The sequence below is a fragment of the Protopterus annectens genome, chromosome 12.part0, assembly GCF_019279795.1.
Source record: "Protopterus annectens isolate FY-2018-M chromosome 12.part0, PAN1.0, whole genome shotgun sequence".
Taxonomy (NCBI): domain Eukaryota; kingdom Metazoa; phylum Chordata; order Ceratodontiformes; family Protopteridae; genus Protopterus; species Protopterus annectens.
This window is the reverse complement of record NC_056746.1, coordinates 211,016,705-211,032,412: the sequence shown is the minus strand read 5'-3', so window position 1 is coordinate 211,032,412 and position 15,708 is coordinate 211,016,705. Positions and strand designations below refer to the sequence as shown.

The window sequence follows — 15,708 nt, the reverse complement described above, 5'->3', positions numbered from 1 at the left end:
TTAACATGTTTAATAAATGAAAAAAAAATAACAGTAAATAAATAAACAACACAGAACTGACTTCATAAGTATAACAATTCCCCACTTGAACCTGCACTTGCCTGGTTCATTACTTTTTCAATGACATAATGCAGAATGGAATTTGAAAATAAAGTTCTTTAACCATAAAAACAGAAGCTATGCTCAATCCCAAAGTGAGATAATGTACGATGTGAGTATTCTGCTGACTTTGGTGCCCCTTATATTATTTTGAAGTAAGAAGTAGACTGTACTTATTCCTAGAATATGCAGTCTTCCTGTGTAGTAGCAGTATTATACCTCTATTACAAAAGCATAGAATCATTGAAATACAAGGTGCCTGGGCCCACTGGCCATCTACACCTTGCCTGTACCCATCATTAAACCTTATCTCTTTTTTCTTGGGTCAACAGACTAGTCATTTCAGGAGTGAATTTGTAGATATCCATCTGTTTGTCAAACTCCTTTTTGAAGAAACACAGTGTGTTCCATTTCTTTATTTGGAATGGAAGTTTGTTCAGAGGAAGGAGTAAGCAATATGTGACAAATCATAGTCCCTACCATGTTTTGTCTATTTGCTGAAGTATGTTTAAATCCCTGGTTCTAGTGTTAATGGGATTTTTGATTTTGGAGATATAAGAGATTTTGGATTACTAGATCCCTAATCGCCTGAAAGGCAAGGCACAAATTACCCCTACGACTGTATACGGCAATTGTATAAAGGGTATAGTGCTTCCAGCCTCTCATGGTAGCTATTGTCTTTTAAGCCTGTGATCATTTTTGTTAGGAACCACTGGAGTCTTTCCAGTTACTTAATAGGCTTAGTAAAATACATCCTAAAAGGAGACACTTGTTAAAAAATAGGTTTGATAAATGGCGAATATAGAGATCTAAATGAAATATCTTTTGTAATCAGCAACCACAGGTTAAAAGATTTTCTAACTATTGTTGCAATGTCATGGTCAAAGGCAAAGGAATTATCTACTCATGTTCTAAGCTCTCTCACCACACTTTCATTTCAACGACAGTTGTTTATAATATAAGATGGTTAAAGAAATTGTTTACCAAGTGAGATGAAATTGCACTTTATAGCATTTAATTTTAAGCTGTTTTTTTGAGTACCAGTTGTTGACATGTGTGAGTTCCAGATGGAGTTTCTGCATATCAGACGGGGACTTAAGAATTACACCAGGTCTGCAGTCATCTGCAAATTTGGTTAGTCAGAGATCCCGATTTGTAATTTGGAGATCTGTGAAGAAGATGCTGAATAGTAGAGATCTCAGGAGAGAACTTTGAGGACCATCACTCATCACATTCATGTTTACTGTAGCTGCCACCTTGACTATATGTAGATAGAAGTACACTGTATGGACAGCATGTACACTGTCTATAAGGCTTGTGCTACTCTCTCAAAGTAGTTAACCAGACTCTTTGTACAGGATCTACCCTTAACAAAGTTGGACTGCTAGACATGAGCCTTATAAGATTTTTTTGATATCATTATTAACTAGGTCAGCTGTGATACATTCCATGGCTTTGTAGGTAAGACTAGTCATGCTAATGGGTCTGTAGTTTCTGGAGTCATTGGCATGTTCACCTTTGTGATGTGGCATCTCAACAGCTGTGCTCCATACTTCAGGGACAAAACCAGGGACTAAGCTTAGGTCAGGTAGCTGTAGGAGTGGGTCCATTAGGGCATATTTGTGCTGTTTATCAGGCCAATGGGTATATTATCATACCCCATAGATGATGCATTGTTGTCTTGGAGTGTAACTCCGGCAAGTGTTCTATGGTTATGATGGGAGTTTGAGATTCTGTGATATACGTGGGCTTTGTGCAGTTGTTTCAGGGGTAAAATTTGCACTGAATTTGTTTGCGAGTATGTTGGCTATATCTACTGGATCCAAGTAGGTAATGCTTTTTAGAAAAGCTCTGAGCAATGGTGGGTGTTATTCCTTAGTTTCCTAAAGTAATTATAGAAGGATCTGTAATTTTCTAAGTTCGTGAGATGTCTTTGTATTCCTGGTGGTATTTTTAGCTCATGCAGTTTCTTTTTAATGTTAACCTTGATTTGATTATTTTTTTTTTATTTACAAATGAGGTTTGGGACAAACCAATTTGTCTGGGACCCTCTTTAGGCAGTGTTGGGTGGGGGGATATATATTAAGAGTGAAGGAGTAGGGGATTTCAGTTAGGTAGGTTAGGTTACAGGGATTAAGTAACCTAAAGGATTAAGTAGATGGAGAATTTAGGGGAAGTGATGTAGATTAGGGAGGGACTTAGAGTAGCTGATATATATATATATATATATATATATATATATATATATATATATATATATATATATATATATATGGGGGAATAGAGGAAGTGGTCACATTTTGACATGAGTTGGTGTCCCTCCCTCCTTCTCAAAAGTTACAGTTTTGTTAGTGTAAAGGCAGAGAAGAGGGACAGGAATGTCTTCTTCTGTTCCCTCTTGAGGGAAGGTGGTCATGGGTTGAATTGTGGATCAAGTGAGTTGTTGGACGCTACTTGATTAAAGTGAAATTCATTGGTTAATGGTTGGTTTGAAAGGAGGTGAGCAGGTACACTGCCCATTTAAGGTTTGTGAGGTGAGTAGGTACGCTGCTCTGGTGGAGGATGTAACAGGGTGAGTAGGTACGCTGCCCTGATGTATGAACAGGTCAGGGTGAGTAGGTACTCTGCCCTGAGATTATTAGTTTGGTGAAGTTATTATTTTTTGTTATTTTCCAGTGTGAATAAAGTTTATGTTCATCTAATATTATTAATAAAGGTTGTCAAATGGCTTTGTGTGTTGGTGTGAGTTATTTGAAAAGGGGGGGCCAGGACAATACAGATTTACAAACTTTTTTCTTTTACTGTATATTTTATTTATACATGTGGACCACCAGACTGGTTTACTTTTAAACTTCCCATTTTGTTTGGCTCTGGTAGGGATTGCCAGGTCAATGCATTCATCTAGGTGTACATGGAGTTTGTTTGCATAGCTACTTGCTGTGTCAATATCTTGGGTAAGACAGTTACACTTGAATTTTGAGACTTCAGCATGGAACCGTGGAATTCATGGACTCATACTGACATTTGACTGCATGTAATACCTTTTGAATTTTTGTCATTCAATTGAAATATGACCATTTCATTCAAACTTTATTTATTTTTTTTTTATTTCAAATATAATTTTTATTACATTTCTCTTCTATTTAAATACAAGAAAAGAATGACACAGAAAATATACATACAAGGTACTTGGAATATCAAGTTTCAGTCATTCATATATGATATACATAACATAAATCATCAATGTTAGGGTAACAATTATACAGAATTGTCTAATAATCAAGCCGCTGTTAATGAGCTGTAAAACAGACATTTACATAAAGATAGTATCCAACATATTGAAAATGTGACATTAAAACATTGCAACCAGATATTCAAGTCTACCTAAAAAATCAGTCTGTCTTGTACTATGTACAGTATATACACTGATGTCACCTTAATGTTCATCTTATATGTGTTTGCCATGACCTGTACACTGTTATTGTGGGTATACATTTTTCTATACTAATTGTCTTTGATTTCCCTTAATTATGTAAACCAATATTGATGGTGAAGTCCCTTGTTCATAAATCAGTTTTGTCCTAGGATTTCTAAAAGCGTTTTCCAATGTTTCTGATAGTAAGATAGTTTTTTTTTTTGGCTTCTTGTAATTAATTTGGTAGCTAATAAGTACTTTATAGCCATTCCTTTAAATTCTTCCCATGTGATTTTACTTCTGTCTAACCAGTTGTGGGCTATATAAGATTTGATCATTGCACACAATGTGACTATGATGTGTTTATTTTCATAGGAGAAATTATTAGGGAATATATGTAAAATTGCCATTTCCCATGACAGGGTAGATTTGGTGTATCCCTTTTTTTCTAACTTGGTTCTTAATGAACATCACAGCTTGTAAACATTTTTACAGCTCCAAAAAATATGAAGGGTGTCAGCAACACTGTTTTGGCATATGTTACAATAAGGGGAGTGGGAGGGATTAATTTTACTAAGAAAAAGTGGTGTGTGATACGCATTGTTATTGATCATAACTTGGGTATAAATTAGTTTTTTAAGGGGAATTAATTTCAAAGTAAGTTTAATAACAGCAGATTTTTGTTCATAAGTGATCTTATTATTTTTCTCTTCTCAAAATTTGGAATATAGAGTTGCATCTTGATATCTAATTTTTTTTATTAATCTATATGTATTTGATAACATTTTAGATCTCGACAGTAGCAGGTTAATAATTTGTTGATATACCTGCATGTCTTGCTTGTCTATTTTGACATTCATAGTAATTGTGTTGATCATAGGTTGGTACTAAGCTATTGGCCCAATGGCCTATACAGGCCTAGCCATAACAATTCCCTGGCTATTTCTTCCCACAATATTTACTTCCCTGGACCCCTGTCTAGCAGGACGCTTGACATGATCCCCAGGGTGAATTTCCTATCTCCCTTCCAATCATCAAGTTTCCTTTTGAAGAGGGCCAAAAGAGGTGCTCTGCTTGACATGTATGGGCAGTCTGTTCCAGAGCCTGGGGAGTCTCTGGGTCAGGAACCTATGCCTCCAGCATGTTTTGTTCATTGTGATGACAAGGTTTAGATCCCTGGAGTGTGTGGCTCTGAGGGACTGGGATTTCTTTAAGTGTAGCATGTCCAACAGCTCTGGGTTTGACATGGCATTGCATGTTAAGCAGAGATTGCCTCTGAGTAGACGATATGCGACAGAGTATAGCTGGAGTTTTTTTAGATGGTCAGCATAGGGCATCTGCTTTAGGCCTGTGATTCTTTTAGTGAGGTATTTCTGTGGCCTTTCCAGTTTTTGCAGATGTCTTGAGAGGTACATACCAAACAGGGCGTTGTATTCTATAATGGGTCTAATGAGGGATGAGTACAGTGGGACAATGACTTCCTTTTTTCTGGATGAAAAGCCCTTAGTAATGAGGTGTGCCACCTAGAAGGATTTCCTGACTGTTGTGGTGATGTGGTTATTGAAGGTGAGACCACTGTCCATCTATGTCCCTAAGTCTCTTATCACACTTTCGGTGTTTAGTGTACTGCCACCTATGTGGTAATTCATGGGTACATGTTTTTTCCCAAAGGGATAACTGTACATTTCTTGGCATTGAGCATGAGCCCATGGTTTTGGCACCAAGCATCTGTTTCTGTAAGGCCCTTTTGTAAAATATCCATATCATTTGGGGATTCAATAATGGCTCCCAGTTTGCAGTCATCTGCAAACTTTGTGAGCCAGAGTCCCTTAGTGTTGGTCTGTACTCCAGAGAATAGATGCCAAATAAGAGCAGTCCCAGGACTGAACCCTGAGGTACTCCACTTGTCATGTTTCTGGAGCTGGATTTGGAGTCAGCTACTTTTACAGTGTGGGTTCTGTCAGTAAGCCAGTTGGCAACCCATGGAGTGATGTAGGGATTAATGGCCAGCTTAGTAAGTTTATCTATGATTCCAGAGTGGGGGATGGTGTCTAAGGCCTTGGCGAAGTCCAGATAGGCTGTGTGGACTGCCTTACTCTCATCCACAGCTCTGGAGACTGATTTGAAGAAGTCAATCAGGTTCAGGAGACATGACTGGCTCTTCACAAACCCAAACTGGGTGGGGTCCAGTGTTTGAAGGTTGCCAATGTCTTTGTTGAAGGTATCAGGTATATTAATTGGCTGATTATGTTATTATACCTTTTATTTACTTCAAGTTTTTGTCTAATATTGTCAAATGAGAAACTTTTGATCTGGTATAGGTCCCATACAGTGATATTTTTTAATTTTTGGATACTGATTCAGGTTTAACATTCTATTGTTTAATTTAATATTAGGATTAAGGTGTACTGGCTGTCCCAATACCAAAGTATTTTTAAGATTTAGGGAGGCTCCCAGCTTTTGAAATATTACTGTGTTTCTTATTATTATGGAATGAACCTTAAAATGCTTTAAAGTCTTAGAATTTAGAAAGGGTACTGTTATAGGGTTTAAATTGCATGAGATTAGATGATTTAATATATTTTAATCCATAGTGGATACCATGCTTTGTTGGATGGTTCAAAATTTGCTATTTGTATAATTCGACTAGAGTTTACTATGTTGTAGTATGTTTGAAATTCAGGTAAGCCTAGGCGCCCTTTTTGTTTGGGTAATGTTAATTTAGTGTATTTTATTCTTGTACTTTTTGGATGCCAAATAAACTTTCCTAGTAGTGTTTCAAGTTTGGAGAAGTTTTTTTTGTATATTTTGGTTAATAGCACTAAAATGAAACAATAGTCTTAGAAGAATATTCATTTTAACTATGGCCACCTTAGCTAGTGAAACTTTATTTGTTTTTAACATACAAAAACAAAACAGTAAAAAAGAAAAAGACTTCACTCACTCAGTTTTACTTCTGACATTCTGCAGGATATTTGGGGCCTACAGCATGGATGCAATTGCCAGTACTTCATTCAGTGTAGATCTCGACTCCTTAAACAATCCCAATGACCCCTTTGTCATCAACATTAAGAAAGCTCTCAAGTTCACCATCTTTAATCCATTATTTCTCATTGCAGGTAGGTGAAATCAGTGCATCTAAACTGCATTTTTAATGATGTTCTTTGGTGTGCTTGAATATAATTGATATAAATCTGAATGTTGTTTTCTGATAAAAATAATTGTCAAGGCTATAAGTTTAAGCTGGAAGCAAATATACCATTGAAAGTTATATAATTCCAGTTCTCCATGTAGTTTTAAATAGTCTTCTCACAGAGCTGAATGAAATACTAAAACCTCTTCTAACAATCAGCTTAACCATGGATTTATTTCTGACCTCCAAGCACTCCTTTCTGGGTAGGCAAATCGTCAATACAATACAGTTCAGCTTAGACCAACGTCTGAGTGTAGTTATCTGACAAGCGTTTGGAATGAAACCTCATATTAATTCAGGTAAACTGGACAGACACTCTCGATTTAATGAACCTGTCTTAGGAAATATAACTTGACATGCTGAGTTTGACACTTTAGGCTGTAATGTAAGATTGTTGTATAGCATATCAGTAGGATTTGAAATCAAATTGTGATGGTGCTGAGAGATGCTGATGTTGTTCCATAGCACATACAGCCCAATAGCAGGCACTGTCTACTGTGGATGTATTTAATACATGTTTCAGAACTCATTAATTTTCAATAACTTATTTGCAGAGTAATTAATACTTAGTGCCAGTCTTCTTCACATTCTGAAATTATAAAATCAGCACACATCTGTACATGGTTGAGAGTTTAATAAGTAAAAATAACTTAAGCTGAAAAAACTCAACACTTGCTGCTTACTGGAAAACATTAGCTCCCTCAACCAGCATAACAATGGTTCTCTTTATAAAAGAAATACTTCTTCCCTTTACTGGGAATATGTTAATGTTTTTCATTCATTCTGCACTCAGCACTCACAGAACCTTCAAAACCACCAAGTCCAGATATTCCACAAACAAATAACTCCAACAAATAACAGCTTTGCAGTACGAAATACAAAACAAAAAACACACAAATGAGCTCAGCTAAGCGCTTTCATTTCCACTGGAACATCTTCAAAACTCTATTAAAATATAATAGACATCAACTTTAAATAACAGTTTAAAATCACATGGTCCCCATAGGAATCATTTGTGTGTTTTTTGTTTTAAAATAAAATAATAGTGAGAGTTACGGGTGTGTATTCCATGCCGCACTGCTATTTGTTGGAGTTACCCACAGAACCTTGTCCATTCCCTGTCATATACTAGAGCTCCTACCACCTGTAACTCATATTGCTTCACCTTGGCTAATACCAGATGCATAAGTTGAACTAGTTTGTGTCCAGCTCATTGTAAAACTGAGCCTGAGAGCTACTTACATGAATAGCTGAAGAACACAGACCTACGAGGGTGGATCAGCAGAACAGAGCTACATAGAACAGTCAGTGACATAGACTATCATGAGATGTGTATTGTGCAACTCAACACTTAGTTAAGAGGCGTAGAAAAATCCTTTGATATGATTAAAATGCAAGAACATCTGCTACTTTACACTAATTGTGTGTATTCTCTAAATAATTTTATTTTAGGATGCCAACTTTGTGTTGAATCACACAACTTGTATTAATGTTTAAACATATATCTTGCAATTATACTGCCTGCTAAAACTTATGTTGCATTAACTCTGTTAAAAATGTCAAGCATTTCTGAGTCAATAATACTTTGTATTTCATTAAGTAGTAAAGAACACATAAATGACTTCAGTTTAAACTGTTTTGGATATAAAACTTATTCTGATGCATTAGGTCCAATGAAATCTGAACATTTTTACCTTTGTAAGATCATATAAACTTTCTACAAAAACAGAATTGTAAAGGGTTCTGTTGTTCTGTTTTCAGTTTAACTGTAGAGTCACATGATCTCATCTCAGCATCCATTTTTAGACTTTCTTACTGTATGATTCAACAAAGAGCCATTGTTGAACCATACAGTAAGAAAGTCAGAAAATAAATGCCTCTAGATATAGTCTAACAGAAAAAAGACAGAAATTAAGAGGCGTTTAATAATGTTATCAATTAGATGATATGTGGAGTACTAATGTTGCTAAGATTCTTGATTGTATTCCAGTATGAACTATACATAAATTGTGGTCTATATTAGATAACCGAAAGAGCAAGTCAGCGAACACTCACTTGAGCGAAAACGCCAGGAATCGAATGGGTGTTTGTGGGGTCGGAGTACAGTGAGGAGTGGGATATTTGCCCTTTCCTCACTGTAGTGCGAACTTGGAGTTGGAATATATAGTTAGCGGGGGGTGTGGGCAGCTGCGCCCCCCACAATAAGGAGTTTGATTCCCGGTGTTTTCACTCATATGAGCGTTCGCTGACTTGCTCTTTCAGTTGTCTAATATAGACCCCATAAATTGTTCCTGTAATATACTTCTGATGCCATCTAAAGCTTTTTATTTATTTATTTATTTATTTATTTATTTGCATTTGCTTACCAGGATAGGTCATGTAAAACCCCTTTTCAGCTAAGCCACAGGGAAAAAAATTCTATATTTACATGTTTCATAATAGAAAACAGTACACTCATTAATATCATAAAGTACTAACTACAAACATAGGAATACATTGTAAAATAGACCATGTACAAATTAATGTGTTAAAAATTAAACAATAAAATAAACCAGAATAACATTTTACAAGATTTCAGTTTAATGGTTGAATTAAATACCAAGTATCATGAAAAACATGAGTGTAATTTAGACAGAAAATGGCTGTTGAATTTTGAGGTAACAATAGATCTTTTTCATGATGTATAGAGATGAGTTCAGTACTATTACTAGGCTGTAGTAGATTATTTATGTTTGACCAGAAGGATTTAGGATTGGCAGAGTGGGGTTATTGAAGTACATGATAGCAATTATTTCTGTCTGTATTAAAAAAGGATTCTGATAAGTTATATAGATGCCTATATGTTTGCTAGTTTTGTTGCATTTTGTTTTTGTACAATATTTTCCAGGCTTTATCTCTCTGATCACTCTTTTTTGTTGAGTTGGAGCTTGATAATTTAGGATAGAGAGGAATATATTATAGCAGTAACCCATGCCTGGGTGTGGGTAATGCTAAATTTACCCACGGTTGGCATGGTTTGGTGCCAACCGTGGGTAAATTTAGCATTACCCACACCCAGAAGTGGGTTATTGCTATTATACCATGACATTATTTAAGAAAAGAAACTATTACTTTTCTTAAATAATGGCATAGTATAATGCCTGTTTGCTGCCCTTCCGCAGATGTCTGGCATCCGCGGCAGTTCTGATGTACTGCGCGCCTGCACAGTACATCAGAGCTGTGGGCAAAAGCAACGGAGAAAGCAAGATCTCCGTTGCTTTTTTTTTAGTGTCTCGCTATGTTAAATGAGTTTAACATAGCGAGACAGTTTTAAAATAAGCAACGGAGATGTCCGTTGCTTATTTTAAACTGTCTCGCCATGTTAAACTCATTTAACATAGCGAGACACTAAAAAGCAACGGAGATCTTGCTTTCTCCGTTGTTTTTAAAACACTGTCTCGCTATGTTAAATGGATTTAACATAGCGAGACAGCTTTAAAATAAGCAACGGAGATCTCCTTTGCTTATTTTAAAGCTGTCTCGCTATGTTAAACCCATTTAACATAGCGAGAACAGTGTTTTAAAAAATCGAGTTATACTAATGGAAAAAAGTCCGGGCGACCGGACCTTTTTCCATTAGTATAACTCGATTTACAACGGGCACGCTGGCCAATCAGCGCGCACGTTTTGGGGGGATCATGGTATAATGTTGAATATAGCCACATCCTCATGAAGTGGGAGGTATTTTACGGATCTTCAGTTACACTGCAACAAAGTATGGCTAAAAAATGTCTATATTAAAGTTAGCTTAATTTCTCACTGTTGTAAGTGATGACGTGTTTTAGAGTATTAATGAAAGGCATATATGATGTGATAATCAATGAATGAGTCAGACAGTACCCTAGATTTAATTATTCTATTAGTAGCTGATGTTAGTATCCAATAAAGAATAGAACTTCTATTTGTAGCTTTATTATATCCGGTAATGGAGGAGATAAGGTTTATAAATTTAAAGAGGTTAAATAGGTTAGGAGAGGATTGCTGATTAATAGTATTTTAGTCCATATATAAATCTTCAAGCATAATTGTTTCCTGTGGGATGTAAGCAGAGGCCCAGTACAGGATGCTTCAATATTGGATAGGTTGCTATTAGGAAGGATGTAAGCGTCTAGTAGGCAGTTTTCTTTTGATTAACTGTAAAGAGGGAGACTAGTAATTCATCTTTATGGAAGATGGGAATTACAGGTGGAAATGTCTAATTTATTGTTTGTTTGAGTATGGAATAGCTACCTACCCAGCTCCCCTGGACTATCTGTCAGCTCTGATGATATTATAACCGTATAGCGTGACTTCTTCATCCTTTACGACTAACGTTTCCTTATTCTCTACTATGTCCAAAAATGGAACTGGGGCAGTTTAATGCAAAAGGATTTGGATATTTATGCGAAGAATCTAAAAATGTGATTATTACTGTTGTCTGATGAAGAGGTTGAGGACATGCAGGTGGGACTGTTAGTCTGTGTTTTGGTGAATATCTCCACTAATTAGTAGAGCGATGATAAGAAATATGAATGTGGAGTTTGTTTGGTAAACAGATTTTCCAAGTGTACGAGGGGGAAGAGTGAGAAAGGATTGCTGCAGTATTCACATTAGAAGAAAGAAAAAGTATATTTAAAGAGAGTCATTACGTATGAAGTTTTTTGTCAGTGTATATAGCAGATGTTAGTAAAAACCAGCACAAACTAAGAAAGATAATCCGGATTCAAAGCAATGAGGTAGCAAGTTGTTGTAAACCACAGCAGACACAGGGCAAAAAAGTTAAAAGGTTTAATGAAGCGCTTTTCGTCTGTGATAATACACAGACTTCTTCAGACAATACATATTTCAAGGAGGCAGCTTAAATAATACATCAGTACTAATTCAAAAAATGATGAACCAATCAAAAAGTTGTGATCATATGCAGAATTAAAATTTAAAACCATACACACAATAATTGCTCTTAGTCAAATATCATTATAAATAGTAAATGTCAACAACCAAAAAGAATCCTTAACCTAATAACTCCAGTAGAAACCAAATATTAACAAGTAATAAAGATAATAAATAAAACATATAAAACATAATAGAACGTAAAAACATATTATCTAACCAGGTTCCTTAGCTTGAGAAGGCTGCTAATAGAGCAGCCTTCATTAAGACCCGGTAGGACGTAGGCATTTAATCTAATTTGCCAACGTAGTTCCGATGCTTCCAATAATAGATGTAAAGGGGCTCCTCTCAAGCTGTCATGCAAGTGGTCAATTACCATATATTTAAAATGGTGGTCCTCATGCTGGATAATGTGTTTGGCAAGGGCATTGTCAAGTTTGGCTTTACTGATAGCATACTGATGTTCGTAGATCCGTTCTCTTAATCTACGCTCAGTTTTGCCAACATAAAAACCTGTGCATTTTTGGCATAAGGCTAAATAGACCACCATTCTAGAATTACAAGTGCATCTACATCGCATGCCATATCTAGTGTTATTAACCTCAAATCTATTAGATTCAAGTATATGCCGACACTGGTTACAATTCTGGCATTTAAACATCCCAGGTGTACGGCTGCACCCCGGCTCTGATTGTTCCAACAACTTCTTCAAGTTTTTACCCCTTCTATATGCAACTTCTGGTCTATTAGCAGCCTTCTCAAGCTAAGGAACCTGGTTAGATAATATGTTTTTACGTTCTATTATGTTTTATATGTTTTATTTATTATCTTTATTACTTGTTAATATTTGGTTTCTACTGGAGTTATTAGGTTAATGATTCTTTTTGGTTGTTGACATTTACTATTTATAATGATATTTGACTAAGAACAATTATTGTGTGTATGGTTTTAAATTTTAATTCTGCATATGATCACAACTTTTTGATTGGTTCATCATTTTTTGAATTAGTACTGATGTATTATTTAAGCTGCCGCCTTGAAATATGTATTGTCTGAAGAAGTCTGTGTATTATCACAGACGAAAAGCGCTTCATTAAACCTTTTAACTTCTATATAGCAGATGTGGCAGATAAGTGGGAAGGTGGCCTAATGGTTAAGGTGTTTGCCTTGCAAACACAAGATGCAGGGTTTGAATCTCACAAGGGATAATTGGCTAGGCTTAAAATGACTCGCAAGGGCAGTTAGCTTAGTACTAATCTATGAACCTATAATAAGATAAATAGGTGTTTGTAGTAAAAGTTGTGAATGTTTAATGTATAAGAATATTATTAGTGATTTTAGTTAAAGCTATTAATGCTTAAGTGCAGTTTGGGAAGTGTGGGGTATAGTGAAAGAGAGATATGCACAGGTTAGAATGATATAGAAGAAATAGGATAAAGAAACGAAATGTTAGCTTTGTATAGGAATGAGGTGGGGAGGAGGGAGGAGGAGAGGTAGGATTCCAGATTATAGCTAGTGTACTGGCACTGAAATATTTAATTTGTATGTAGACTATGGAAGGGACTTTGGGAGGGAAGGTTATAAATGAAGAAGAACAGGAAGGACATCTGGGGGTAGGATACTAACTCTCGGTTCAATTCCTTCTAGAGAGGAGGTGATTGGGAAGGAAGTTGTTGTGGTTAAAAGGAGAACTGTGTTTTTGTGGGTAATCTTATATAATTAGTGGAGGTGGTTAAAGGTCATGTAATTATAATAGATAAAAGACTGTATGGAATTGTTTGTAGAGTATTTAAAGCAGATAGTATGAAAAGAATTAAAGTGGAAAGGAGGCTAAGGTGAATTGTGACTATTGGCAGAAGAAACATATGGAAGACGTGATGTTTAAATGTGGTAGTAGAGGGGAATTGGGGGTAGGGTAGAGGAGCAAGTGTAGCAAGAACAAAAAGAGTAAACACATGAATGTAACCTTATTCTAGCAAAATAATCTGTGGGAATGAGAGTAAGCTTTCCTGATGAAGCTAAGCTAAAATAATGGTAGGCAAATGTAGTTGTTAAGTCTTGAGTGTAATAATAGCATTGACAGTTGCTATAGTAAAAAAAATCATTATGCCTGTTCCTAAGGTACACCAGCCCAAACCCATAATGACTATTGACCACTCTCCACTCATAGGTCCATAGGAGGTTACTAGGCTAATGGTCCTAGGACCTTTACAAGCCTAGCCATGTAAAAAAACCCAGAGTACCCTAGCTGACCATAGTTATATGATCACTGTTTGCAGAGTGATACTGTGATCAGTACCAAGTGCCCCTGTCCATGAGGGCCAAAGGTACCACCCCTGGGTGAATTTGTGGTTTCCCATCCAGTTGTCAAAATTAGACCTAAATAGGGTCATTGAGGAGCTCTGCTTCACATGAATTGGGAGCATATTCCAGAGAAGTGGCAATCTCTGGAAGACATATCTGTCTCTTCCTCAAGTTCTATTGATGTCACAGGCTAGGTTGAGATCCCTGGAGTGAGTGACTCTTGTCCCATTTGATTTGTAGATGTGCAGCATTTTCATTAGGACAGGTCAGAGACCGCAGTGTAGTTCAGGCACAGGTCACCTCTCAGCAACCTATATGATACAGAGTACAGTGATAGGGTTTTCAGTCACAACAGAATCCTGTAGAGAATGTCTTAGAGGCCCTGAATTCTCTTGGTTAGAAACATCTGTGGTCTCTCCAACTGCTGTAGGTGTCTGGTGAGGTATATACAGAAGGGAGTACTGTACTCAGTCACTGGTCTGATAAGGACTGAGTACAGTTGAGTTATGACCTTCCTGGTCTTGGATGTGATGCCCTTATTTATGAGATGGGCAGTGTAGAAGGCTTTCCTTGCCACCGTGGATATATGGTGACTGAAGTTTAGATTGCTATCAACCTGCATTACTAAGTATCACACCACTGTGTTTGACCTTAGAGGAGTGCTATCTATATCATAAAAACTTCTTTGCCAAAGGGGAGAATAAGGCTTTTTTTTAATTTAGTTTCATTCTATGACCCTGGCACCAATCATTTGTCTGTATCAGTCCCTTCTGTAATTTGTTAATATCGTTGAGAGATTCTACAATTGCACCCAGTATACAGTTGGCTGCAAACTTGGTAAGTCACAGGTCATCTACTTTTGACTGGACTTCAGAAAAATAAATTCCAAACAGCAGAGGGTACAGATCCTTGTGGTATATCATTGGTAAGTGGCCTACTGGTGGAAGTGCATTCCCCAACTTTGACAGTGTGCTTTCTGTGTGTGAGACAGTTTTCTACCCATCTAGTGATGAATGGATACCCAGCTGGAGAGTTTCTCAATGTTCCCTGAGTAGGGAATTGTGTCAAATGCCTTGGCTAAATCAAGATAAGCAGTGCGTAATACTTTCTCCATATCCAGGGCTTTGGTGACTTTCTCAAAGACGTGCACCAGGTTTAATAAGCAAGATATAACCTTGACAAAATCAAACTGGGTTGGGTCAAGAGTTTGAAGGTTGCCTATGTCCTAGTTGATTACGTCTATGATGATTATTTCCATGGCCGTACAGATAAGACTGGTCAGGCTAATGGGTCTATAGTTCCCAGGATTGATTGATGGACCCCCTTTGTGCATGGGGATTACTGTTACTATTCTCCATTCCGCAGCCACAAAACTAGTGCTCACACTGTGGTTAAAAAGACAGCTAAGTGGTTCTACAAGGTCTTGTTTTAGATTGCTTAGTATGCAGCCTGGGATGTTATCTGGTCCCATAGAGGACATATCTTTGGCCTTGAGAGTGCTTGAATGACCTGTTCTTTGGAGATACTTGTTAGAGTTATCAGGAAGGCTATGTAGTATGGCTGGTGGGGACAGAGGGATGAAATTGTCACTAGATCTGTCAGCTAGCAGGTTGGCAATTTCTTCAGGTTCAGTGTGTGTGATGCTATACACTATAAGTTCAACACACAACTGGGTATTACCTTTGAAGTTTCAGATGTAGCACAATTATGCATTATTATTGCCTTTAGCTAGGGATGCCAGTCTGGTTCCATAAGTAGCTTTAGAGGACTTTATAATGTTTCTGATTTG

At 36.7% G+C, this 15,708-nt stretch overlaps 1 protein-coding gene across 2 annotated transcripts in view; it reads left to right on the top strand.

Moving 5' to 3' along the window:
* The window catches only part of LOC122816454 (cytochrome P450 3A9-like), a 473,820-nt gene that overhangs the window by 66,320 nt on the left and 391,792 nt on the right, over nucleotides 1-15,708 (top strand). For both annotated transcript variants that reach the window (XM_044089262.1, XM_044089261.1), the window contains exon 7: nucleotides 6,485-6,633. In XM_044089262.1, the coding sequence (XP_043945197.1) occupies nucleotides 6,485-6,633 (149 nt within the window). The remainder of the gene's footprint in view (nucleotides 1-6,484; nucleotides 6,634-15,708) is intronic.